Source organism: Canis lupus, chromosome 9, assembly GCF_011100685.1.
Source record: "Canis lupus familiaris isolate Mischka breed German Shepherd chromosome 9, alternate assembly UU_Cfam_GSD_1.0, whole genome shotgun sequence".
NCBI classification, from domain to species: Eukaryota; Metazoa; Chordata; class Mammalia; order Carnivora; family Canidae; genus Canis; species Canis lupus.
The window spans coordinates 24764752-24788649 of NC_049230.1; the positions used below are offsets into that span (position 1 = coordinate 24764752).

Below are 23898 nucleotides of genomic sequence, written 5' to 3' on the forward strand. Positions count from 1 at the left end.
CCCGCCGCGCCCCAACACACACACACACGCACACACACACACACTTCCCGCCGGGTCCTGTGGACAAGGTGGGCGGCCAAGGAGATCCCCTGGGGGAATCTGGACATTCGGTGGGTGGTTAGGGCGCCGAAGTGTGGCTCGAAGAGGCTGCTTTGCCTGGAGGCCGAGACCCCGGGGCCGCCCGAGCGATTGTGATTAATACCCACAGTAATCATACTTAATAATAATCAATCGTTGACGACTCTGCGTCTACGGGCAGTGTCTCGTGGCTCTGCGGCCTTGCAGAGGGCTGAGGCCGAGCGAGCACCTGGCTTTCTGGAGCTCAGGTGGAGGATGGCTGGAAGGAGAGGGTGTTGGCGGGTCAGGGGTCATCAGGTGGGGTGGGGGGGCGGGAAAAGCGCTGCTGCCGCAGCTGCCACCTGACATTGTTCCCAGGCCGCCGCCTGGGCGCCTAGGGGCCGGGTGCTAGAATAACAGTGACATTCCTGGCTCTGACAAAAGCTGACGAGGAGGAAGGCAGAGAGCTGGTACCTGTGCCGGGGGAGCTGTTTTTCAGCTTGGACGTTTGCCTTGACTCTTTCATCCAGGGGAATATCTGTTTGGTGAGGGTGGAGTTGGAGCCCGGAACGCACTTGGGGGTGCCGCTTTTGCCGGGCCCGCCCCCATTACTGCTGTTGCTAGTGGTACTGGTAGGTGCGGCGCTGGGCGGGGGTGAGCCGGGCGGGGCCGGCAGGGGCTCGGGGGCCAGGCCGGGCCTCATGCAGCTACCGTTGAGCTCCTTGCTCTTGGCCTGCGGGGCGGCGTTGCCCAGGGACTGCAGCGAGCACGCCGAGCGCTGGTAATCGCCCTCCAGGTGCGTGGCGGCCTGGAAGGGGGGTTGGGGGGGACCGTCGTAGCCGAAGCCATTGCTGCCAGGGTACGAGGAATAGCCTCCGAAGAGTGCTGCCGCGGCGTTGTCGTAGTAGGTGGCTTTCTGCATCGCTGGGCGAGGCCCGGGCAGTGGGTGGCAACTTGCAAGAGCCTGATACCCTCACGACCGGACATTGGCACCCGCGGGGGTCACGTGAGGCGCCGGACCCCCCCTCCCCTCTCTGCCCCCCTCCTCCCGAGTCCGTTGGGAGCGGCTGACCTGCGGGGTGAGAGAAGAGACACAAGGGGGAGAAGAGGACTGGGGCTCGAATCCATCTTAGGAGCTGAAAAGGGAACTGACATCAATAGGGTTTCTTCTTCTCCCCCACCCCAACATCTTCAAAGCAGATGCTGAGGCCACTTCCCTGACCTGAAATGGATTTTGCTTATTTCTTATTTTAATTTTAAAGAAAAAGCCCACCAGTTTTTATTTCCACTTCAAAAATAAGGACTCTACTCCTTTGGGGACTGCCTAAGTATTGAATCTTCCTACAGCGAAGGCCAGGGCTTCACTAGTGACTTAGTGCCATCTCCTGAGCTCTCCTCCTCCCCCTCCCTACCCACCCCTCCACCACTAACTCTGGGACTGGGTGGCTCAAGGAGGGGGGAACTAGGAGACTCCAAAATAAAAGCATCACCAACACCGTCCTCTGAGCTGAGAGGCCTCCTGTCTCCTGTCTTTGCCTCGCTCCGTGTCCATCTAGGTTTCTTACCCAAGCAGTCTAGCCTGGAGGAAAAAAAAAAAACCCAAAAAACAGAGGATCTCCGAGGGGACAGAAAGGAGAACCAAGTTGAGCAGGGAACCTTCTCCTGTGAGGAACCCTCTCTCTCCCCTCCCACCTCACGAGGACAGCATCAGCCTGACCTAGAAACTTCCAGAAGATTTTTAGCCTCCAGGAGCCAGCAGAACTAAGCGTCCTCCATGGCTCTGCTGCAGGTACCACCACTTTCCATCTGAGTCTTTGCTCAGCCAAGGCTGGGACCCAGCAGCTAGCAGCCCCCATGGGGCCTCCAGATGGAGCAGGATTGTTTCCATTTCCCTGGCCCGACTGGTTGGTGCAGTGACCATTTGGCCCAGGTCTTTCCCCACTCCATTTTTTTCATCAGACCTAATTTTTTTCCCTATCCTTTCCTTGACAGTCTGTTTCCTTTCATTTCTAAAAGAAAGAAGAAAGAAAGAAAGAAAGAAAGAAAGAAAGAAAGAAAGAAAGAAGAAAGAAAAGAAAGAAAAGAAAAGAAAAGAAAAGAAAAGAAAAGAAAAAAAGAGAGAAACTGGATAACGGCTGGACTTTTCTATCAAGAGATACGAAAGTGCTTCCTGAATGAGAACATCTTTCCCCAAGGCAGAAAAAAAAGAAAGTCAACAGAGCAATCAGAACAATATTATTTTCTGGGTTGGAAACAGAGTACCTTGCTTGCTGAAGTTTTCCAAGGCAAAAAAAAAAATCATTATTTTAATGCAGACTTTTAAAATGATACAAAAAGAATAAAGCTGTGAGCTGTCATAGGATTTTGTGTATTTCTCTAAAACTTCTGACTGCATTTTTTCCTCCCTGTCTTCCCGCATCTCTCACCATCGCATTTCATAAAACCTCCAGAGTGACCCTCTCTTCTGACATGTGAGTTTGGTCTACTTAAATCTCATTCAGCACAGCTGGTCAACTCCAAAGAAAACTCAAAATAGGAAAATAAAAGGAGTGCAGGTGAGGGAAGTCCCTCCCACACATAAATCCCCTTCTTAATGGCACAGATTTACACTCAAAAGGGAGCCCGGGTAGCCCTGAGTTCCGATTGGTTTCTGGGAAGAATTTATTTCTGGGAAATACACATGGGTCGGTAAAGTAGCAGGTCCGTCCAGGGAAGAGAACTGGAGTTCAATTGACCAGGCTGACCCAATCCCTTTATTATTATTACCATTAGCCTCTGATGATTTAACCAAAATTAGCTTCGGAGCAGCCCGGGATGAAGGGGGAATTAATTAACAGGCATCAGTTAAGTTTGTTATTAATAGATAGAGAAGAGAATGAAATAAAAACCTTGGAAAGGGTTGGCTGGCTGGGCCCTGGCTTTATTTAGTCTAAATGATTGTTACAGCAGTAATGATGATGATGATGATGATGATGATAATAAAGCAATAATCTGACTAGACGCCTGGGGCCGAAATTCCTGACGTTCACCCTGCAATAAACCTGCACACCATCGCAGGACAGAGGCCAGGCAGGCGAGTGTGGGAATCGGAGAAGCCAGAGACGTAACAGGAAAGAATGGAGACTCCGCCAGCGGCGAGAAAGGGCCGGGAGGTTTGTGGATGGAGCTAGCCCCTGGCTGCCGCCTCCGGGCTGTCTCGGCCGCTGCCGGGGTGGCTGGCCACCGGCTATGCTGGCCCAAGGAGCCGAAGAGGAAGCGTCCAGGACGCCTCGCCGGCTAGCAGCGGCAGGTTCCAAGCACACCGGGCTGAGGGCAGCAAGTTTGGGCGCTGGAGGTAACCGAATTAAAAGGCGCCTTAGCAACTCCGCTCGGGGAGTTGCCTTTGGCAGGCCTGGTTCAGCAGCAGGGCGCAGAGGCCTGGCTGATGGGACAGTGAGAAGAGGCGAAGGTGTGGAGGGGCTCCGAGATCTAGGGATCCAGGAGGAGAGGGGGTGGGGAGCAGCTCTACTAAGCCAAACATGTCTATTTCCCTTGCCTCCATGTTGGAAAAATCCAGGCTCCATATGGCTTCTCGGGAGAGAGGGAGGGAGGGAGACGGTGGCTCCGGGCTTCCCCCGGGGTCTCGCTGGAGCAGGGCGGTGAGCCACCCCAAGAACCCCACCTGTCCAGACGCGCCCCTGAAAAGAGCCGGGGAGAGTAACAATAGCGGGGGAAGCCAGGAGAGAGGGGATAGGCCACCTTCCAGGACTTAAAAAAAAAAAAAAATAGTGGAAGGAAGAAAAAAAAGAACAGGAAAGGAAAGGAGAGAAAGGTTAAGCTCTTCTCAGCAGCCGGGGGAAAAAATTCAGCCCTGGATCTGGCTGCTGAAAGAAAAGAGAGGAGAAAAGGAGAGAAGCAAGAAGGGAGAGGGAGAGAGGGAGAGAGAGAGAGAGAGAGAGAGAGAGAGAGAGAGAGAGAGGGAGGGAGGGAGGGAGGGGGAGGGAGGGAGAGAGAGAGAGAGAGAGAGAGGAGAGTCGCTGCGTGGAAGGAAGCTTAAAGCTTGTGAACTCTTCTTGAACCGAGATTGGAGTCATATGGGCCATAAATCATTGAGACATACTCTCCGCCATTCACAAACTGATAGCCTATTTCAGTCCAGCTTACCTTAGCCACCGACGAGGGGAGAACAGGCAGACATAATATATATTCACATCGAGCCCCAGCGCGAGCGGCAGGCGAGAAATCTCCCCTCCTTGAAGGCAAAGGAAAAAAAGACCACTGTTTAAAGCTGCGTCGCCCCCCCCCCAATAGCCACCCCGGCTGGGGAGCCCGAGGGGCAGAGCGGCCGGAGGAGCCGCGCGGCGTCCGCTTCAATTCACTCGGCTTAGGAGCGGGGTGCGCAGGAGGGAGGGGGTGGGGGAGCGGGGAAAAAAATAGAAGAAGACCGAAAGGTGCTCGGGCGGCTCAGCTCGCTGAGAATCCGGCTCCGGGCTCCGGCTCGGCCAAGCCGCCACAGTGTGGTTGCCCTACAAGACTGGTACGCCCTACTCTCCGTAACAATGGCCTCTGCTTTTGCACAGGGAAAAAACCACACAGACACACACACACACACACACACACACACTCACACACACACAAGCTCACACACACCCCCACCACTCCCCCTTTAGCAAGCTTAGATGCCTGATAAGGAGGGAAGGTGTTGGTGGTGATGGGGGAGGGGGAAATTTTTTTAACCCCCCCCTTCAAAAAAAAGTGAGAAAGGAAAGAAGGTAGAGATTTTTGTTTGAGGTTTTGTTTGTTGGTTGGGTTGTTGTTGTTTGTTTTTTTTTTTTTTTTTTTTTTTTTTTTCCCAGAACAGGTAAATTTTTAAATTGAGATTTTTGGCCGGGGAGGAAGAAGGGAGCACAGGCAAGGCAAAGCCAGTGGAGTTCACAGCCCCCCCCCCCCCCCGCCCCCCCCTGGTAAACCATTGTGCTGAGAAGTAGGTGGGGAGGCCTAGCCAAAGGCACCCAAAGTGCCTGGGGGTGGGACTGCTGGGTGCCCCTCTGTTCATTCGCTTGGGCAGGACTAGGGCTTTTTTTTTTTTTTTTTTTTTTTTTTTTTTTTTTTTTTGTAGTTTCACTCCTCGGGGACTAGTGGCTGGGTCTCCCGCCCTCTTGCCCTGGCTCCCCCCTCCTCCAAATCTCCCAGTCTGTTTCTTCTCTTCCCCCACACCCTCCCAATTCCTCCTCTCTCCCCACAAATCTCCAGTCCCAGTTTCCAACTGGTAGGGGGGACAGCCAGACCTTTCTTTTTTAAACACCCCCCCCCCCTTTTGAGAACAGACAACAAGCGGTGAGTGATTATTTTAAAAATCCAGACCATCTTGCAGGAGAAGGGGGGTTGAGGAGAGGGTGACAAAAGGAGCACTCTGTTTAGCTTGAGCTCCAGACGCGGCTGGCAATAGAGAGGCTGTAAGAACTTCACGGAGAAGTTTCTGTTAAGATTCTCACCTCCGGTTAGGCAGAAGGGGCTAATAGGTGATAAGGACATTTGTACTTCTAAGAAGGTGAGAAGAACTACCAAAATGGCTTCACCTTAAATGTGCTGGCAGAAGAGAAGGAGGGTAGTTATTATTATTATTCAGAACAAACCTGTTTGTTTCTCTTAGCTCTGCATGATTTATGACTCTTGGCACAACCATGGAGGACTACAAAAGCTAAACTTTTCTTAGGGTGTGTTTGAGAAGGGCAGGAAAAGGCAAGGAGGCCTGTAGGAGGGAACCAAGAGCCAAGAATGTAGGTGTCTGCAGATTTGGGGTGGGGGGGTGGGGAAGAGCCACTCCCGGTGGAGGAGAGACAAAAAGAGGACCAGGACATCTCCCAAAGCATGAGTGTTTGCAACTCTGCTTAACTGCTGAGTCGGGACTTAGGGGATAAAAAAGAAGGCAGATAGTCTCTCCTTTCTACAAAGGCACCTTGGAAAACTTGTTCCCTTCACTTGGAGTAGACAGAGGCAGAGCCAGCCACTACCCTGTGACCTCCTGGTTAAAATTCTTGGCTTTTGCCTTCTCCCATCTGGACGCACCAGAAGAGATGGGACTGGGAGAACAAAGGTGAGAGATGGTTCCAGCTATTGTCTCCTCTCCAGGAGAGGGTGGCTGTGTCTGGCAGGGCTTTCCTCACACCCCACTCACAAGTTCTGCTTTGGGCTGAGAAAGGGTCCTACTCTCATGACTCTCATGCAGAGTGTTACCCCGGCCTCCTCCAGCTTCTACTTCTTTCCATCCCGCTAAGTCAGTTTTCCTGGGCTGGAGCAGCCAGTTTCTTGGGGTCTTGCTGAACAGGGGGTGAGTGGGACTGCCTGCCCTCCAGCAACAGAACCACATGCAGAGCTTCCCACTGTGATATACCAAGGACCCTGCCACCTGCCTAGAGAGCTGGTGGCTGAAGGAAGGGGGTGGTGGTGAGGATAGATAGTGGGAGCCAGTTTTCTCTTTATTAGTAGTATTAGGAAAAGAAAATGCCCAAGCCCAAGCCAATGTTATGACTCACGCCCAGACCCTTAAAGAACGCCATCACCGGCTGCCTGTGTACATGGCTGCACAGAGCCTGTCCTGAGATTTCTAGACCCTAGTTTAGGGACCTACGCTGTTGATTTCTCCGGAGCTTTGGGCCTGGTGTGTTGGGGACTCAGCCCAGGGAGGCTTAAGGGAACGAGCACCTTTGGGTCTTTCCTCTTACTCCACAAAATTAAGAGTCAAAAATGTACCTTAGACCGTCCAGCTCTCCTAGCTGTTGCTACCACTAGCTGGAGAAGGTCATTGCAAAATTGAGAGAAGAGAAACAACTGATCACTATGGGGCTGCACAGCATTGCCTCAAGGAATTAAGAAACCCAGAGGGCACCCTGCCAGCTGCACAGGGCTGGGAGACAGGGCTGCAGGAGGACCCCGCCTGGAGCTGAGCTGAGGGAGGGCGGAGGAACTCTCCAAAGACAGCAATGGACCCTTCCCCTCCCAGAGCGTCCTCAACTCTTTGTGGTCCTTTCTGGGGACACCAGGAGCTGGGGCACAGTGGGGTGGGGGTGAAAAGGAGGACTGGAGATTCAGAAAGCTGACCTGGAGAAAAATTTCAGAGGACACGCACCCTCAAATGCAGAGGTAGGAGGAGCAGGGGCTTCCTACTAATTCTGGAGAACAGAGCCCATTGGAACTGGTTGGGAGGCAATTCGATCCCAGTCTGGTTTCTTTCTGGTCTTTTTTCTTCCTTCCTTGGAGGTTTCTGGCTGGCCAGTTGCCCCTGACTGGGGCTGGGAGGCTGGGAGGTGGATGGTGAAGCAGGCAGCATGGAGGGTGCAGGTTTCCTCTGAGCTGTTGCTGCAGGCGGAGACCTTTCAGACTTCAGGGGACAAAGGCGGGGCAGTGAGGAGTTTGGCCAGGGAACTCAGAGAAGGAGACATTAGAGGGGTGTGAGGGAAGACTGGGGTCTGGAGGAGTTTATCACCCCTGACCATGAAGTCATGATCTAGGGGCAGACCAGAGAGAGGAGAGAACAATTTCTTCCTGGACCCAAGTAGAGAAATTTGGGCAACCTTACTTTGTGTGTGTGTGTGTGTGTGTGTGTGTGTGTGTGTGTGTAGGGGGAGATTGAAAAAGAAAAACCGAGAAAAGATTAAGACAGAGACTTTAGGGTAATCTAACAAAGGCAGAAATCAATAAAAAAGGTAAAAATGAGAAAAAATGGCCCCCTTCTGGGCATATTTCCCCCTCCCACTCGCTAGAGCACCTCCCTCCCCCACTCCTAATCGGTACCCAGCACCAGCGGACAAGGAGCTCTTTAAACCTCTCTGAGCCATTCCTGGCTGCCCACCCTTCCAGGCCTTAGAGGGATCAGGTCTGTCTCCCTCTTCCCCTCTCCCAAAAAAAATCCACCAAAGAGCAAACGAAAATCCTCCTCTCAATAATCACAAAATGGCTGGCTCCTTGAAAATTTCTGATACCAGCCTTGGGGTGACCGCATCTGGCCCCAAGCTCAACTTCAAGGGCTCCCTGAGAAGCTGGGACCAAGGGAGTGGTGGGGCGGGGAGGTGGCCGGGCGATTAGAGATCCGTTTCTTTCCGGTCCTCTCTGGGCTTTGCCCCCCCGCCCGCCCCCCCCCACACACACACTCTTTCCCAGCTTCACTGCCCAATTTTGTGGCCTCAGCGGAGTCGTGTGAAGTCCACACACGCCCCGGAATGTCCATCTCTTCCTGAATGTTAATAAAGATTTCAAAGCTGGCGGTGGTAAAATCACATTGCTAATGAAGCTGGCTCTGGGTATCCGGATTCCCACCCCCACCCCCCCCTAAGATGCCCAGGCGGGAGGGAACAAAGGGGAAGCGGGAAGGAGAAGATTCCTTGCCTCCGCGCGCGCGGAGACCAGTGTAGACCCGGCTCAGCGGAAGCGGGGGATCGAAAGAAGACAGAGGCCGCCACCGCTGGAGAAGATGAACGGCAGCTCTGCTCTCTCCCCCTCACCCCCCCCAAGTGGAGGGGCTCGAGAGGGAGGCAGAAAAACCAGCGCAGCCACGAGGGTTCGCAAAGTGGCTCGGTGACCGCGGAGGCCGCCCGGGTGCGCCGGCGGGGCGGACGCAGGAGCCGCGCGGGCCGAGTCAGGAGTCAGGGGCGGGCGGGCGGGCGCCTTGGGGGCGCGCGAGCCGGTTCCGAATCCGGGGCCAGCCGCATCTAGGCGCTCAGCCCCCGCCCAGCACACGGCAGACTGCCCCCCTCCCCACGCCCCGGGCTGTTGTGGAGACAAAGGTGGGCAGACCGGTGGAGGCGAGAGGGAGCCCAGCGGCTGGGACGGCTTGGGGAGGCGGTGGGTGGCTGGGGAGGCGAGGGAGCAGCGGGCAAGAGGCGAACAGGGGCCCAGCCTGCCAGTGACTGGGCAGGTCTCTCCTGACAGATTGGATGTCTCTCTCCCGGTGACCTCTGTTTCGCAGACAATAACTCACCGGATTAATGACCAATCAGCGGAAGGCCTTCCGAATTGCCTCCAAATATAAAATCCCAGACTTAGAATAGGATAGGGCCAGGGTCTGGACTTGCCAGCCCTTTGGGTGTCCCCTCCTCTCAAAACCAGAGACTCATTTCCGGAACCCCAAAGATGAAGTTGTGCCCTTCTCTTCCCACTTCTCCACCAGAACTCTTGTACCTGACCACACTTCCCAAGGCAGTCTGGAAACCTTTGGTCCCCTGGTGGCCTCCCATATCCCTGACCCTACAAGAAACCTCCCTCTCACAACCATGCAACTTCTGAGAATTGTTATCTACTTCCAGTTGGGAAAGGAGATGAAAACAAGAACAAGAAGAGGGTGAGGGGTCCATCTGCTTCATAGGCCTTCTGTCTTGGCTGCCCTGGGAGGACACCTGTACATGCTGCAGCACCCTGTGTGTGTCCTCCCCCCAAAAGAGAAGGCCCAAAGGCCCTGGGGTCAGGGTGAGACTGGGGGACAGGTGGTGGCCTACCATTACAGTATCCAAATAATTCTGAAACCACATTTCAGTCCCTGGGCTGGAGTAGGAAGAATTTCAAAAACCGAAATTTGAACAACTCCAGCCTCAGCCCAGTGCCTGGCTGGGGAAACGCCTTGCTCTGTGAGGGAGGACACCCCCCTCCCCCGCCTTTCCTTAGCCCTCCCCCTCCAAATGCCAATCCCAATCCAACCCAGCTAGCTAGCCCTTCTTCACTGACTTCTATTTTAGTTGTTCTCAGTCTGGGCTTCTCTGCAGAAAATAAAGACAACTTCATGAGACGCCTGGGTGGCCCAGTGGTTGAACAGCTGCCTTCAGCTCAGATCCCGGGGTCCTGGGATCGAGTCCCACATCAGGCTCCTCACAGAGAGCATGCTTCTCCCTCTGCCTACCTCTCTGCCTCTCTCTGTGTCTCTCATGAATAAATAAAATCTTAAAAAAAAAAACACCTTCAAGAGGAGGAATGGTCCAGATTCTCATAGATTTCCTAGAGCCAGTAAGAGTAACTATCTACTGCTCTGGGCGTGTATATTGCTCCCTGTATATTGCAGATTAACCATGCAGTAACTTCTATCCCCAGACGCCCTCAGAATTCCAGCTCACAAGTGAGCTGCTCCCAAGCACTAGAGAGTTTCCCAAGGTCGGACCTAGGGAGAACTCAGACACTGTCGTTTCCAACCCCTGCCACTGTTACAGGCAGGGAAACTGAGGCTCGGAGCCAGGAAGTGATTTGTCTAAAGTCATACTTGGCAATAGGCTCAGCAGTCAGGAGGCTTGGATGCTAGGTGTTCCAGATCGGCTATATGATCTGAAGCAGTGAATTCCTTGGGCCTCAGTGTCCCCTCTGGAAAGCCAGAGCATATATGTGGAGGGGAGGCATTGGGCAAAGTGATCTCTAAGGTCCCTTTTTGGACGGACAGCTTGTGGTTCTCTGTGTGCTAATGTGAAAATGAGTGACAATATGTAGTAATAAACTGAATTTAGACAATAAAGGGCACTGTCTCTGCCAAAAGCATATTTCTTCTTGGGATTTAAATGTGTACACCCCCACTGCTGAGCACCAACCCCACTCCTGGTTCTCCTTGCCCCCACAGAGGCTCATACACTAGTTTTTACTGCTCTTGTGTGTGTGTGTGTGTGTGTGTGTGTGTGTGTGTGTGTTTGGGAGGAGGGTAGGTTGTTCTCTACCTCCATCACCAAATCAAAAGTGCTATTTTTGGACACAGCAACCTGAGCAGTAAATAATTAATTTGTATAATTAGAAGAGGAAGGCTTTGACCTGGCAATTTTTAACCAGGAGTCAATGCACCCATTGTACCAGTCTGGCCTTCTCACCCGACCCCCAACTCTGCCCACACACCTACTAGCCTCCCCAACTGCCTCCCCCTAGTTGGAGACCAGCATTCCCAAGATGGCCAGAAGGGCTCAGAGTCAGGCTCTGCTCCCTCCCCAACAAAGTTCCATTCTTTGCTTTGCTCCCCCCCACAGAAATGGGTCTGCTTGCAGCTGCCCCTCACAGCTTGCTTTCCCTACCCCCTAATGCTGTGCGGGCTCCACGTCCAGGCTCTCTGCTCTTGGGACGCATGAAATCCACCTCCCCAGTTCAAGATGCCCCAACAATGCAGCGAGTTTGCATTTCAAGAAACTCCCATTAATATCAATTTACTTCACTGAAACCTCGGGTTCTTCATCAAGTTGATGATTTATGATAAAATCAATTAAATTACGGCCACTTAGGGCCCAGCCGCTTCCTCTCAGATTTCATTGGTGCGGGGCCCAAGTGTCTGGTGGAAAAATGCAAGTTTAGCTGGAGGCGAGGAAAGATAATTCTGCGGCTGAGAAAATTTAATGCAAAACAATTTCCAGGCAAAGCCAGGCTTCTAGACAGAAATGCAAGAGCCACCAGTTGGCCTGAGGAAATAACTATCTGGGGTCAAAATATTTCCCTCCCCACCCCCACCATCCTGCATAGCTCCTTCGCTCTGTTTCCCTTTGTACTCACTTTCCCCTTCCCAAGCAGAGATTTGGGGGTAAATTCAGCAGTGATGGTGGAACCCAAGGCTGCCAAGGCCCAGTGTGAAACCATCTATCTCTCCTCCCCTCCCCATGCAGCCATGCTTACTAATTCCTTGGTCTCCCACGGCAAAGTTAAAGGCTCAAAGTGAAGATCAGGCCGCGTGGGCAGATGGCACGGAGGGGCCAGGGACCAGACCAAATGGACTGTGCTACATGTGGCTGTGGGAGGAAAGCAAGAACAGGCTCTACCCCCAGGTGAGGGCCCAGGGCAGCAAAGTGTATCCAGAGCTACCATAACACAGAGTCCCAGGACCAGAGAACACTGAGCCTCCCTCCCACCCTCCCAGCTCCCTTCACGCCCACTCACAAAGCGATGCTGTGCCCCACACACCCCAGCCCGAGTGCCTGTGTGCAAATGTCCTCTCACAGTACACTAACACACCTCCAACGTGCATGCTTGCACACTCTCCTTATACATCACACAGACCTACCACATCCTGCGCCTGCAAAGGGACAGTTCCCACCATCTCCCCACATCTGGGAAAATAAATCCCAGTGAATGAACCTGGCATCACCTCCCACTCCTGAGAGGGGCTCCTCCCGCCTCTGCTCTGTTTGGTTTTTGGTTTCCAGAGCAGTCTGGGAGTAAACATAGCTTCTCTGAAGCCATAAATCACCCCTTCTACCTTCTCAGTTTAACACCCGGCCTCACCGCAACCCTTGTAGTTTCAGCTTCAAATAACCCGCCAGGTGCTAAAAGGCTCACCATGGTGGCAGCTGGACTGTAGGAGCAGGGCCCAGCTGTCCCCCGACCCCAGGAGATGCCCCCACATTTCCTTCACGAGGCACAGCTTCCAACTCCTCCCTGGAAAACCCTCCAGAGCCTCCAACACCCTTCCAGAGCCACAGAGCTCCCCCATCCCCATCCCGTAATCCGGTCCTGGCCCACACATCCGGCGGGGGTACAGCGCCACATTCCTCCACATTGCCCCGCACAGCCGGACCCCTCTCCCCCGTCAGCACCCACCCGCCTCTTCAGAGGTGCTCTCAGCTTTGTCTTCCACGATTCAGATCCAGCCTCTTTCCTGATCCAGGAGAGAGACCCCGGGGGCTGAGGTCTTGGCCACCACCCCCGCCGCCTTCCCCCTCCGCACACACATCCCTAGCCGGACCCGGGCCGCTCCGCTCCGCACCCCCACTTACCTGTGCGGACTCGCGCTAGGGCGCAGGCCGCGGGCGACCGGGAGCGGCGGGCGCGCGGGAGCCGACTGCCAGGCCCGGGTCCCTCGGCCCCAGCGGGGGCGCCCCGGCCGCAGCCCGCCGCATCCCGCCCGAGCAGACCCGGGCAGCCCCGGAGCGGCGGGCGGCGCGGGGAGCGGCCCGGAAGCGCTCGCCCCCTCCCCGCCCCCGCCCCCGCCCCCGCCCCCGGCTTTGTTCGGCCCTCGAGGCCGCAGGGCAGCGGGGCGCGCACGGGGGCTGCGCTCGGGGCGCAGCCGGGAGGCGGGGGCGGGGTCCGGCCGGAGAAGCCGGAGGGCCCGCGTGGGGCTGCGGGGCGGCCGGGCGCGCCTGGCACCCAGCCGGGCCGGGGCTGCGAGAGCGGGCCAAGCTGCCGGGCGGGAGGAGCGGCGAATGACAGGGGGCACTGCGAGGCGCGGGGAGCGCCGGGGGCGCCACGGCGGAAGGCGGGCGCACGGGCGGCTCTTCAATGTCACCAGCGAAATGGGTTCCATATGTCCGGCCCGGCCGGGAAGGGCGGGGAAGGACGGGCCGGGAAGAGAGTTCTGGGCAGGACGGGCCGGGCGGGTGGGGGTGGGGGGCGCGGGGCGGGAGAGCGCGGCGGCGAGGGGGCGCGGGGACGCCTGGGGGAGGCGAGGAGGTTTGCATTTTCCAGGTTCCCTGGAGTTTTCTAAAGCTGCTTAGGCTCGTAGGAACTTTCTTTCCCCTTTTCCTTTTTTCCTTTTCTTTTCCTGAAAGATGGGGGAGGGAGGAGATTAGTAAGGGTAGCATCCGTTTGTTCCTGCTGGGGGTTCGAGGGAGGAGATGTGGATTGGAGGTGAAAGGGAAAGTTCTTGGGCGGCCGGCAGATCAACTTTTTTCTCCCCGACCCGAAAGAGGGAAAGAAGAGACCAAATCCGCCAGGGGAAAGAGAGGCGGAGGAAGGATTCCAGGGTCCGGGTGTGAGACCCTGACCCCAAATACCACCACCAACCCCCACCCCGTGGAATTCTGTTTTGGGAGATTCCAGCCATTAAGTTAGTGATGGTGGTGGAAGAGGAGACTGAAGTGCTAGGACCCTCTTGGCCATTCCCTGACACTTCGGTGCCTACCCCAGCTGCCTCACACCTGATTTAGCACCCCCCTGAGGGCCTACTCTAGGGCCAGTTGCTTCTGGGACGGCCACAGCTTTGGGCAGCTGCCTGGAAAGAAAGCACCGGGTCTGGAGGAGCTTCCAGACCCCTGCGGCCTCCCCTGTCTCTGTGCCTGCCCTCCCCCAGGGTTGGACTCTTTCAACAGTCTCTCTCTCTCTCTCTCTCTCTCTGTCTCTTCTGCCTTTTTAAAACCATCTCTGTTGTCTCTGTCCCTTTCTGACAGCCTCTTTGTCTTCTCATACTCAGCCTCTCTGACTTCAGTGAGTTTGAACTGAGCCCGTGAAAGACTTAGCAGTGTCTCCAGAAATCACTTCTGGGCTCACTCATTAGGCTGCCCCTCTTATTTGGGGGCAATGTGGAGCCCTTGGCCTGGGGCCCTTTCATCTGCAGGGGGTAGAGGGGACAACACACATCCTTCCATCACAAAGACATTCTCTTCTACAGAAAGGGGGACAAAGTGAGTGGTTTCTTTTCCAGTTCCCTCCTTCTCACTTAACTCTGTGTGTGTGTACCCATCCAAGTTGTGGGGTTCCTTGTCCCAGGACAGCCTCCCTGCCGCTCTGACTGGCCTTTATCTTTATTCTCCCTGTCATCTGCTTCTTGGACTCTGCCCTAACTTCTCCCCTCAGAAATGGATCCTCCTGCTTGTTCTCTCTCTGGGGCCCTCCCTTTTCCCTTCATCCTTTCTCTCTCTCTCTCTCCATCTTTTTATTCAATTCCTCTGATTGCTAAAACGTTGGCAGCCCAGCTTCTTAAAGGCACGGGGATCAACACTATAATCACCGGGGAGAAGAGTCTGGAGAGAAGAAGGAGTTAGCAGCTTTCCAAAAGCCCCTTCCACCAAATACATTCTACCTCAACCCCTGAACAGCACAAAAGCAAATGGGGTATATATGTGTATATGTGCAGAACTGATAAGAGGCAAGACGCTTCATGGCTAAGTAAACCAAGTATTTGTATATACAAAAGAACAACAACAACAAAGTCTTTCCAAACTTGCTGATTCGGGCGTAGGCCTATATGCCTGGATGGAGGGCACCAGGCCTCACATGGAGAGATTCAGCAAGGAGCCAGCAACTGAGACATAATGGTGAAGAGGATGATCTCCCCGCTTTTGTCTCTCCTGGGGGAAGACTGAGTATGAGTTGGGGAAAAGAAAGGGGAGGGGGTGCCCCCAGGGCCAGAAGAGACAAAGACCTGAAGGGGGCTGAGAGAATGGAGAGGAAAAGAGGGGGGTATCAGTCCTTCACGTCACTGGCCAAGGCAGCAGGAGGAGGGAAGACAGAGAAGTAGGGAGAGTTGGTAACACTGGGGTAGAGGTCTATAGGACTGGCTCCCAGCTCTCCCCCTTACCTCTGACCTGTCCCAAAGAGCAAAATCCTTCAGGCTTTCCCTTTTGTTTCCCATCTTCCAGGCTGGGAAACAGGCTGGGAAACAGGCTGAATTCAGAAGCTAATAAAACCTGGTTCCACCCTCTTCTTCTCCCTCCTGTCCCTCCTCCTCTCCAAGGAAGAGGTCATCTTTCCCCCTTCTCTCAGGGATTCCAAGACTTTGGCCTAAATTCTGGAATGCTGCCTTGGGGAAAAAGCACCGGAGAAACTCTCCCTACATTTACATCCTTGCCCCCCACCACCAACTTCCCAGATGAGGGAAAAAGACTCGCCTCTCACCCTGAGTGTGTGGGGGATTCTCCGGCGCTGGAAAAGGGTAGCCTGAAGGGTTGGAGCACCCATCCTTCAAATCTTTCTCCCCCAGTCCTCCCCTTCCCCCACCCTCTGCAGTCCTGTCAAGGCTGCCCCTGAATCCACACTCTCTCTGCTTTCTTTTATCCAAACTAGGTAACACCACACCACACTCATCCTAACCTAGAAGCTTGACTTCTCCTTCTCTTTTTCCCTAAATCCCTTTCAACCCAGACTTCCAATCTGGGAGGCTTCATCCACCACCCACCACCCACAAATCTTCCTGTTAACAAGGATGGGGCTCAGCGCCACTTGGAACAGAACATGGGAGCCGGCTCCTGTATGCTCCAGACTGAGGCCGAAGCCACCACTTCCACAAGGCTGATGCCATGAATAATTAACACCTGGGTGCGGCGTCACTCTAATTTTTCTCCTCAAAGGTTTACACTAGCAGGCAGAGTTAAATATCATGGATAATAGTGGCTATAAAGTCACTTGGCTGGGCTCCAGCCAGAAAAGGAAAAGCCAGCAGCCCTGACCAGACTTGGCAAACACTCTGGCCCTCTGCTCCTCATCCATCACAACTTTGGGGTGCAGTGTAGAATGTCCCCAGAAGCTCCTTCTGGCTTTGCTCTTGACCATCAGGCTCTTCTCTAATGGGGAGGGATGGAGACCCCCACATGAAACACAAGGGGAAAGTTATCAGTTCTCCCCTCCCAATCTGCACCCCATTTGCTCTCTCTCTGGATGGGGGCTTAGGGAGGGGAACACACCATATGTCCTAAAACACTCACCAACTTTCTGGGACCACCTGATTCCTGGAACATTTCTTTTCAAGAAAAACTTAGAGAACTTCTTCCTGCTTTAGCCCCAAACACACACAGTCCCTCACTGCTGAGGAAACTTTCTTTGTTTCAGGAGGTCGAAGGAAGGCTACTGGGGTGTGAATTCATTTCCTTGTTTTGTTAGCCAGGAGGGTGGGGAGCCAAGGCTTTCAGCTTCTCTCCCTACTCTTCACCCTCTGCCCCCATTGTCTCCCCCAATTTGGATTTGAGTATAGCTCCTTCTCTACCCTCGATACCCTGTCATACACATCGATCCTACCATGAAGCTTTAGTTCTACAAAGAAAACCTTCCATCCCCCTTTCAAGTGCAGAGGGCTTCGATTTGATCCCCATCGATTACAAAAATCTTTGCCTTCAACTCCAATAATTTCTCCCTCTGCCTCCACCTCTCTTGCCCCCAGGCTCCTTCTGCCTTCAGAGTTGGGTTCTTTACCCTGGGCTGGAGTCGGAGCCGCCAAACTCCTGGAGGGGAACCGCTGAAAAATGGAGCTCTGTCTGCTGCTTCAGGAATGTTGGCTCTATCAGGCTTGCAAATATAATTTTTATATTAGGTCGTGGTCTTTGACTGGGTTTATATGCCAATGAGGCATTTCTGGTTTACCAAATTTATACAAATCTCCCCTTAATTGATAATCACAGATGCTGTAATTTAAGACCTCCAGCCATAGAGCTTTCATATTAACTGCTGATATATTACTGTAAATCGTCTGAAATAACCAACTCCTGGGAGCAGAGCAGAGAGGGAGGAAGTGGCTCCGAGAGCGAGTCTCTCCCCGGCCGCAGAAATAGCCTAGCTTCCACATCATTTTCCGTGAGAAATGATTTATCGAAGACATGGCCATAAACAACACAACTCGCTCACAAACACACAGACGCACGCGCGCACGCACACACACACACACACACACACACACACACACACAATGGCTGGCATGCCGGTCGAGAAGCTGACACCCATATTGCTATAAATCAAGAAAAAGGTTGGAGGAGAGGGAGAGAGACAGAGAAAGAGGGGGAGAGAGAGAGAGAGAGAGAAGAGGAATATTCCTAAAATCTCTATGCAATGCCTCAATGGGTATAAACACACAGAGCACCGTGTGAAGAGAAATGGCAGGAAATGAAGATGGCTATTTGTCACATTTTACGACAATAACATTAATAACAAACAATAAATTTACATGGACATATAAGACGCGGTAGGTAGTGAGAAATCCCTTCTACTTACAATACCCCAGCCCGCGATGTGGCTCCGGCTGCGGGGCTGTTTTATTGCTGTCTCCCTCTCTTTTTCTCTCTCTCTCTCCCTCTCTCCCCCTCTCTCTTTTTTTTCTCGGGGTACAGGCTTGTTTTTCAAAGGACAGTTGAATTGCACGTCAGAAACAGGGAGACCGAGCCTGCGATTTTCCTGACGAATACATATCTATTCTGCAACCTCGGCATTAATTATTTAATGAATCACGTGACCAGGAGGGGGAAGGGGGTCTTTCGATTTCAGGCTCAAAGGACCACTATGACCTTCCCCTTCAGGAGGAGAAATTTTCCTGCAAAATAGGTTCCCCCCAACCCACCAATGGAAGAGTAGTGAGTTTTCCTTCTCTCTCCCACATTCACATCTATACCTACTCTACCTACAGCTCCCTAACCTCCCCCCACCCAGGCACACACTTACCCACAGCCCACCTCTCCTCTCTCCCTTCTCCTCCTGCTTCTGCTTAGTTCGTGGAGGTGCAGAAATAGTCTGCAGGGGCGTCTGGGGGGTGGGGGTGGGGTGGGCACGGAGCCCGGCTCCAAGCCCCTGGATTTCTCAGCTTCCACTTCTTCTCTCTGCATCCTTTAAGATCAAGATTGCCCTCAACTCCGTTCGTTCTCTCTCTCACTCCTCAGATATTGATTTTAGTGGGACCAACTCCCTCCTCCCTAAAAAAGCAAGAACATTTCTAAAGGGACCAGCTTCAAAAGAAACACTTTATAAGTCCAAGTTACATATGTATAAAGAATGGGGCTTTAATTCTCCTTCTGATCTTGTATGGTACCTTTGGAAGGGGCAGAAAAGGGACAGGGTAAAGAAATGACGCTGGAGCTCCCAGGGCTGAGAATAACCACAAGGGGGACTCCCCCCTCCCCCGTTGTGTTATTACCATCCCAGGGAATCAAATTCTACTGACCAGCTGAGAATACGCTCTAGAGACAAAGACCCCAGACTAAGGTATCTACACAAAAGCAGTGAATACTCAGTGTCTCTCTACCTAGGTCACACCTCATCTCTGTGCCCCCCTCCACCCCAAACACACTAGTGAAGACAGCTTGAAGATTTGAACTAGAGAGGAAGGAAAGGGAGGAAAGAGGCTTTGAAGGCTGCCTGGCAGGCAGGGGTCCCTATTACCCAGGTGTTAGTACCCTAAGCTCCCAATCAGCAGACAATGGAGCCTGATCTATGGGGAGAGATGGCAAGGGTGTCTCATAATAAAGGGTTAAACACAGGGATGATAGGAGAAATCCATTCCCTAGGCCCAGAGAGAGAAACAGACACATGCTCCTTCATCTTGGACGTAAACAAAACAAAACAAAAAATCCCCCAAACCTTCACTTACAGCTTGGCCCCAGAATGAGCAGACCAGTTACAACCAGAATCTGAGTCCTGGCCCACCGTGCGGGGTGGGAATGCAAAGGGGAGCAGAAAAGACATTCCTGAAGGAGCCCCTCTCGCCACATTCCCAGCCTTATCTTCAGCAGCTCCGTCTGGGTGCAGCCTGGCCTACATCGCCAGAGCAGGCAGGGCAGGGAGAATAAATTCAGCTTAGGGTAGGGGAGCAGGGGCGGAGGGGTCACCATCGGTTCGTTTGGAGAGGTCTGAACCAAAACCAACTCAATGGGAAGAAGGCTGAGGACCCAGGTGCCTTAACAACCCCCAAAGAAACAGCCGGCCTGGCCCGGTAAGTTCCCGGTGGGGCAACAGGGCAGCCCCTGCCTCCTCCCTGGAATCCCGCTCCCCAATGCTCGGGTGGGACGCCAGCGGAGCCCAGACTCTGTAGGGGGGTGGCCGGCTTTGATTGTTGTCCAGATACAAAACGCAGACTGGTATTGAATTCAGCCTGCTGCCGATGTGAGCCCTGCTCCCGGCTCCAGCCAGGGCAACTCCTTACAAAGTCCTGGCCACAAATCCATTAGAAATGGTCCCCTATATGCAAACAGTCCACTAAAGTCTGAAAGAAAAAATCAGAGAGACAGAGAGATTGGAAGTAATATGCAGGAGCATGAAAGCAATCTCTGAAACCGAGAAACTATCTTTAAGGACAAGAAAAAGAACAGCAGAGTGACACGAAGGCACGCCAGGCAGGTTCTGTTAAAATGCCCACACTCTTTTCGGATCCTGGGAATGTCCATGTTCAAATAAACAAGCGCCTGAGCGCTAGCGGAGCGCTTTCTTGCTGCCGATAAAGCGAACGTTCATTCTGCGAGAAAGACGAGATTGATTTACGAATCTGAACGCGCCGGTTTTATGGCTGATCACAAATCCGTCAGCGCTCAACTCACGCTGGGAAACTTCCCAACTCTGTTTTCCAACCAGACTCCCCTCCCCTGGCTGGCCACTCTTCCCAGGGAGACCCACCGTGGGCGCTGGGGTGGCCCGGGAGACTCTGGCAGCACTGGGGGCAGCCCCTCTGCCCCGGTAGATGCAAGTAGGAGGGCCAGCGGGAAGGGCCCAGGGACTTGGAGGGAAGACGCGGCAAAGATAAGGAATGCTAGCCGGGCTCCTAGAATTGTAGGAGGTGAGACCATCCCATTGGGGAGCCTGTGGAGGTGCTCAGCCCTGGAAAGACTGGGAGTCTGGGACTGAGGGAATCTCCAAGCTCCGGCCTCTGGGGCTGAAACCCTTGAATGAACCCCAAACTCCCCTTCCATTGTTTCCTTCCTCTTCTCTTTGATGGGCCCCTCACACTGCAGAGAGCAGCTCCTATGTTCCCAGGTGACTACAGCTTCCTCACCTGGGCCTCTAGAGGGCCCACAATCGGTCATCTGCCCCTATGAGTAATGGGTGCACATCTGACATGAGCCTCAAAAATGTGCAGTCCAGGAGCGGCCCAGCTCCCTTTCTACTCACTCCCTCTCCTGCCCGGGGCCTCTAGCCCCTGCATGTATTATGGCACTTAGGCACAAAGGAGACAGTACCAGCCAACCGAGGCCAGTTGTTCCTTGCCTGAGATAGAGTCCCCAAGTTCTAGGAAACGATTTACAAACTGCGAATCAATACCTCCCTTCCCCGCACACATCCCAGCAAGGTTCTGTCTCTCCTACCTTTAATTGAAGGAACATTTCCTCTCTTCCCAGCTGGAGTCTCGGTCTGTCTGTCTGTCTGCCTGTCTGTCTCTTTGTCTCTACCTCCTCCTAAGAGAATGGCTGCTGGTGTGGATTTTAAGATACAGCAAGTAGAACAGAGATTTGGAAAGGCTCCATATGAGCAAATTCTCCACCCATCTCTTAAAATTCAAAGTTGCTAAAAACTTTGTTTGATGTGGCAGGGCTGTCCCTGGAAATGGTCACAACACCCTGTCCTGAGCCTTCTCCCCTCTCTCTTGTTCCTCTGATGGGGAGGTAGGTACTCATGGGCTCTGTGAGTAGCTGGGGTGGGACTAGGGATTTGGGGAAGGGGACACAAGTGATTATACGAATAGCTTCCTAAACAAAGGAACTTTAGAAAATGGGTTGAGAAGCTGTGGATTTGGATCTCACACCTTGAGAGAAAGTAGCCTCCAAGGGACTGTTAGTTGGGGGCAAAGGGGGGAGGCTTCCCTCTCTTTAGAACCCACGGGCTTCTTCCCTTAGCCCCCTTAGCCCTCTGAAGCCTCTCACATCACTTCCCTTTTGTCTTTCTTCCCTCAGCTCCCTCCATGAGAAAGAGGAAAGAAGCAGGGATGAGCTGGACATGGGTGGGGGGCAGTTTGAACCCGACCTAAGGAAGGAGTTCTACACAGAGGGTCAGATCAGCACCTTCCCTCCCTCCCTTAGCTGTACCCTTGAGCTAAATTTTTTACTCCTTTTCTCCCCAGTGGACAGTAATAGAAAAACAATCCAGAAATTCCCAAAGAGCAAAGAAGGGGTTGGGAACTGGAGGGAGATGAGAAGATGGGCCACACAGCAGCCCAAGGACCCCTCACTGCAGAGGTATGACTTTCCCTCCTGGGCAGGAGTCAGGAGCCAGCATACTGTCCAGTCTCAGAGAGGTCAAGGGGCTTCCGAGGTCATTTTGTGGTTCTAATACTGAGCTAATCGCCTAGAAAACGTGGCCTTTCCATGAACTCTCTCTCCTGCCAACCTCCTGCCTCCAAAGCCTCAGTGAGCCCCAGGGTAAAAGAGCCAGCACATTCAGGTCTGAGGCAGAGCCCACTGACTCCCTCGCCCTCAGAAGCAGGGCCCCAGAAGGGAGAACATAGCCCCCAAAACAAGAGAGCAAAAGGAAACCAAACGGAACACTGAGCGTCCAGGAAGAAGGGCGGGGGTGGGAGCAGCATCGAAGAGGAAGACTCCCGCATCAATGAACCTTGCCTGTAAACGGAACAGTTTCCTGCTCCAGAGTTGCAAACATTTGTCTAGAATCCCAAGTTAGAGAAAGAGAAAGAAGAAAGAAAGAAAGAAAGAAAGAAAGAAAGAAAGAAAGAAAGAAAGAAAGAAAGAAAGAAAGAAAGAAAGAGAGAGACATCTACCTATACCCCGCTCCAAGCCTGAGGCATTCCATCCAAGAACTGCATTCCATTTTTCCAGGAGTCGGCAGTGACAACATCTCACCAGTAAATAGACAGAGGGGACACAAGCCCCCAGTGTAGACCAGCGAAGTCACGGAACACACCGGCCACATGTGCCTGTCACCAAACAGGCACACACATGCATGCATGCTGGAGCTCTCCCGGCCTGCCTGCATTTTCCAAAACCCGAAAAGCACTTCTGAGCTGCCTCACAAACAACCTTCTCTGGGATTTTTCAGGGGCCCTGACACCTCAGTCCCAAGCAGTTCAAACACTCTCCAGGTGTGAGGCCCCTGTCTCTCCCTCTGACCCGAGCATCAGTCATCATAAAAGGCAGCAGATCTGACCAAGCATCCACCATCAAAAAACCCCGCAAAGAAAGTTGAAAAAGGAAAAGAAAGAGGAGAGAGAGTTTCTTCTTTCCTTTGTAAGAAGAGCTCATAAAACGATTTAAAAAAAAAAAAAAAAGTCAGCCCAGGCCAGGGCTTTGTTACCTTTGCGCCTCTTGCCTCCTCTGGCATGAATTCCGCGGATCCCATTCATGACGAAGGGCTTCTTCCATACTGAGAGAAAAAAGTTTTCAACTTTATGGTTCCAAATTTTTTCCCCCTCGCAGATCCGGGAGAGCCAGCTAACACTTTTTTCCCCCAACAGCCGGTCTGCGGAGATTTGCTGTTGAATAATAACAAAGGAGAGAGGATACGTATTTAAAGAAAAGAAGTGATTAATGGTTTTCTGTATAATTCTCACATTTTTCTTAGCTCTTGTCTACACAGAATGGCTGTGAACTTTAAGCTCCATAGAAATCTTTTTTTTATTCTATTCATACCTTCCAAGGAGCAGCTTTGATTTGGTTCTATAGAGACATTCCTGGGGGGGCATATGCTTTTTAAGAACGATTTTCCCCCTCCACGAAGGGCAGCCGCATCCCCTGGCAGCCAAACATCACACCGCGATTCGACCGAAACAAAGCTCGCCGCTCTGAGGCTCCAGGTCCCGGCAAATTTTTTATGAGCCTTCCAGAAGCATTTCAACGGGGCAGTTCTACCGCCCTTGCCCCGCGCTGTGGACACCGGGGGTGCCCCCGCCCTGTGTCCTGGGCCCTCCCCAGCCTCCAACTCCTAGGCGCTGCAAACCCGCAGGAATACAAAAGAAATAACAAGAAAACGTGCTGGTGGAAATCAGCTATGTTTATTTTCTGGAGGGAGACGGGACCGAAAAATACTTTTAATTGCATATGCCCTCTTGAGCCCCATGCTTTTTGGTGGTGGGTGGCTGTACTCTGGCCCACCACAAGACCAGAGACCCCGAGCAAATCTGGAGCCCTTGGACCTTAGCACTTCTCTTGGGTGCTGTCCCCCCAAAGTGGCTAGAGCCTGACAGAACTGGTGAGGGTCCTCAGCACCCCCTTCCCCTTCCCCCACTCCATTCTAGGGGTGACTGGGACCTCAGAGACACAAAGCTATTTGGTCCCCAGTCGTACTTTCGATACTTTCTATGAGAAAGAAAATGAAAATTAATACAGGAGCAGGGTTTCACAAAAGAGGCCATTTGTCTTCTTGATTATCTATTTGCTTGTCAGAGTTTGAGCTATGGCACCGGCTAGCTCCTTTGTAATATAAAAATACTCTGAAAACCTGCAAACACCCAGAAACATCTGTGCAAAAAATTAGACTCATTAAAGCTTTAAACACCTCAGAGGAAAACGATAC

At 53.0% G+C, this 23898-nt stretch overlaps 1 protein-coding gene and 1 long non-coding RNA gene across 15 annotated transcripts in view; one reads left to right on the forward strand and one right to left on the reverse strand.

The window, feature by feature from the left end:
• Positions 1-23898, reverse strand: part of HOXB3 (homeobox B3) — a 56729-nt gene that overhangs the window by 2749 nt on the left and 30082 nt on the right. For 6 of the 14 annotated variants that reach the window (XR_005364454.1, XM_038547568.1, XM_038547566.1 and 3 more), the window contains exons 2-4: positions 22681-22858; positions 4201-4288; positions 532-1129 (exon numbers count right to left, since the gene is read on the reverse strand). Coding sequence is in view for 13 of the 14 variants with exons in the window: in XM_038547568.1 (XP_038403496.1) it covers positions 532-979 (448 nt within the window). In the remaining variant the exon portion in view is untranslated. Of the gene's footprint in view, positions 1-531; positions 1637-4200; positions 4289-4481; positions 4860-7165; positions 7418-20741; positions 20863-22680; positions 22859-23015; positions 23893-23898 lie in introns of those variants that run through there. The other 8 variants (XM_038547574.1, XM_038547573.1, XM_038547571.1 and 5 more) reach the window with 8 other exon arrangements.
• Positions 748-2419, forward strand: LOC119876645. The gene is made up of 2 exons (XR_005364461.1): positions 748-1846; positions 2050-2419. It is a non-coding gene; the product is annotated as an uncharacterized LOC119876645 (long non-coding RNA).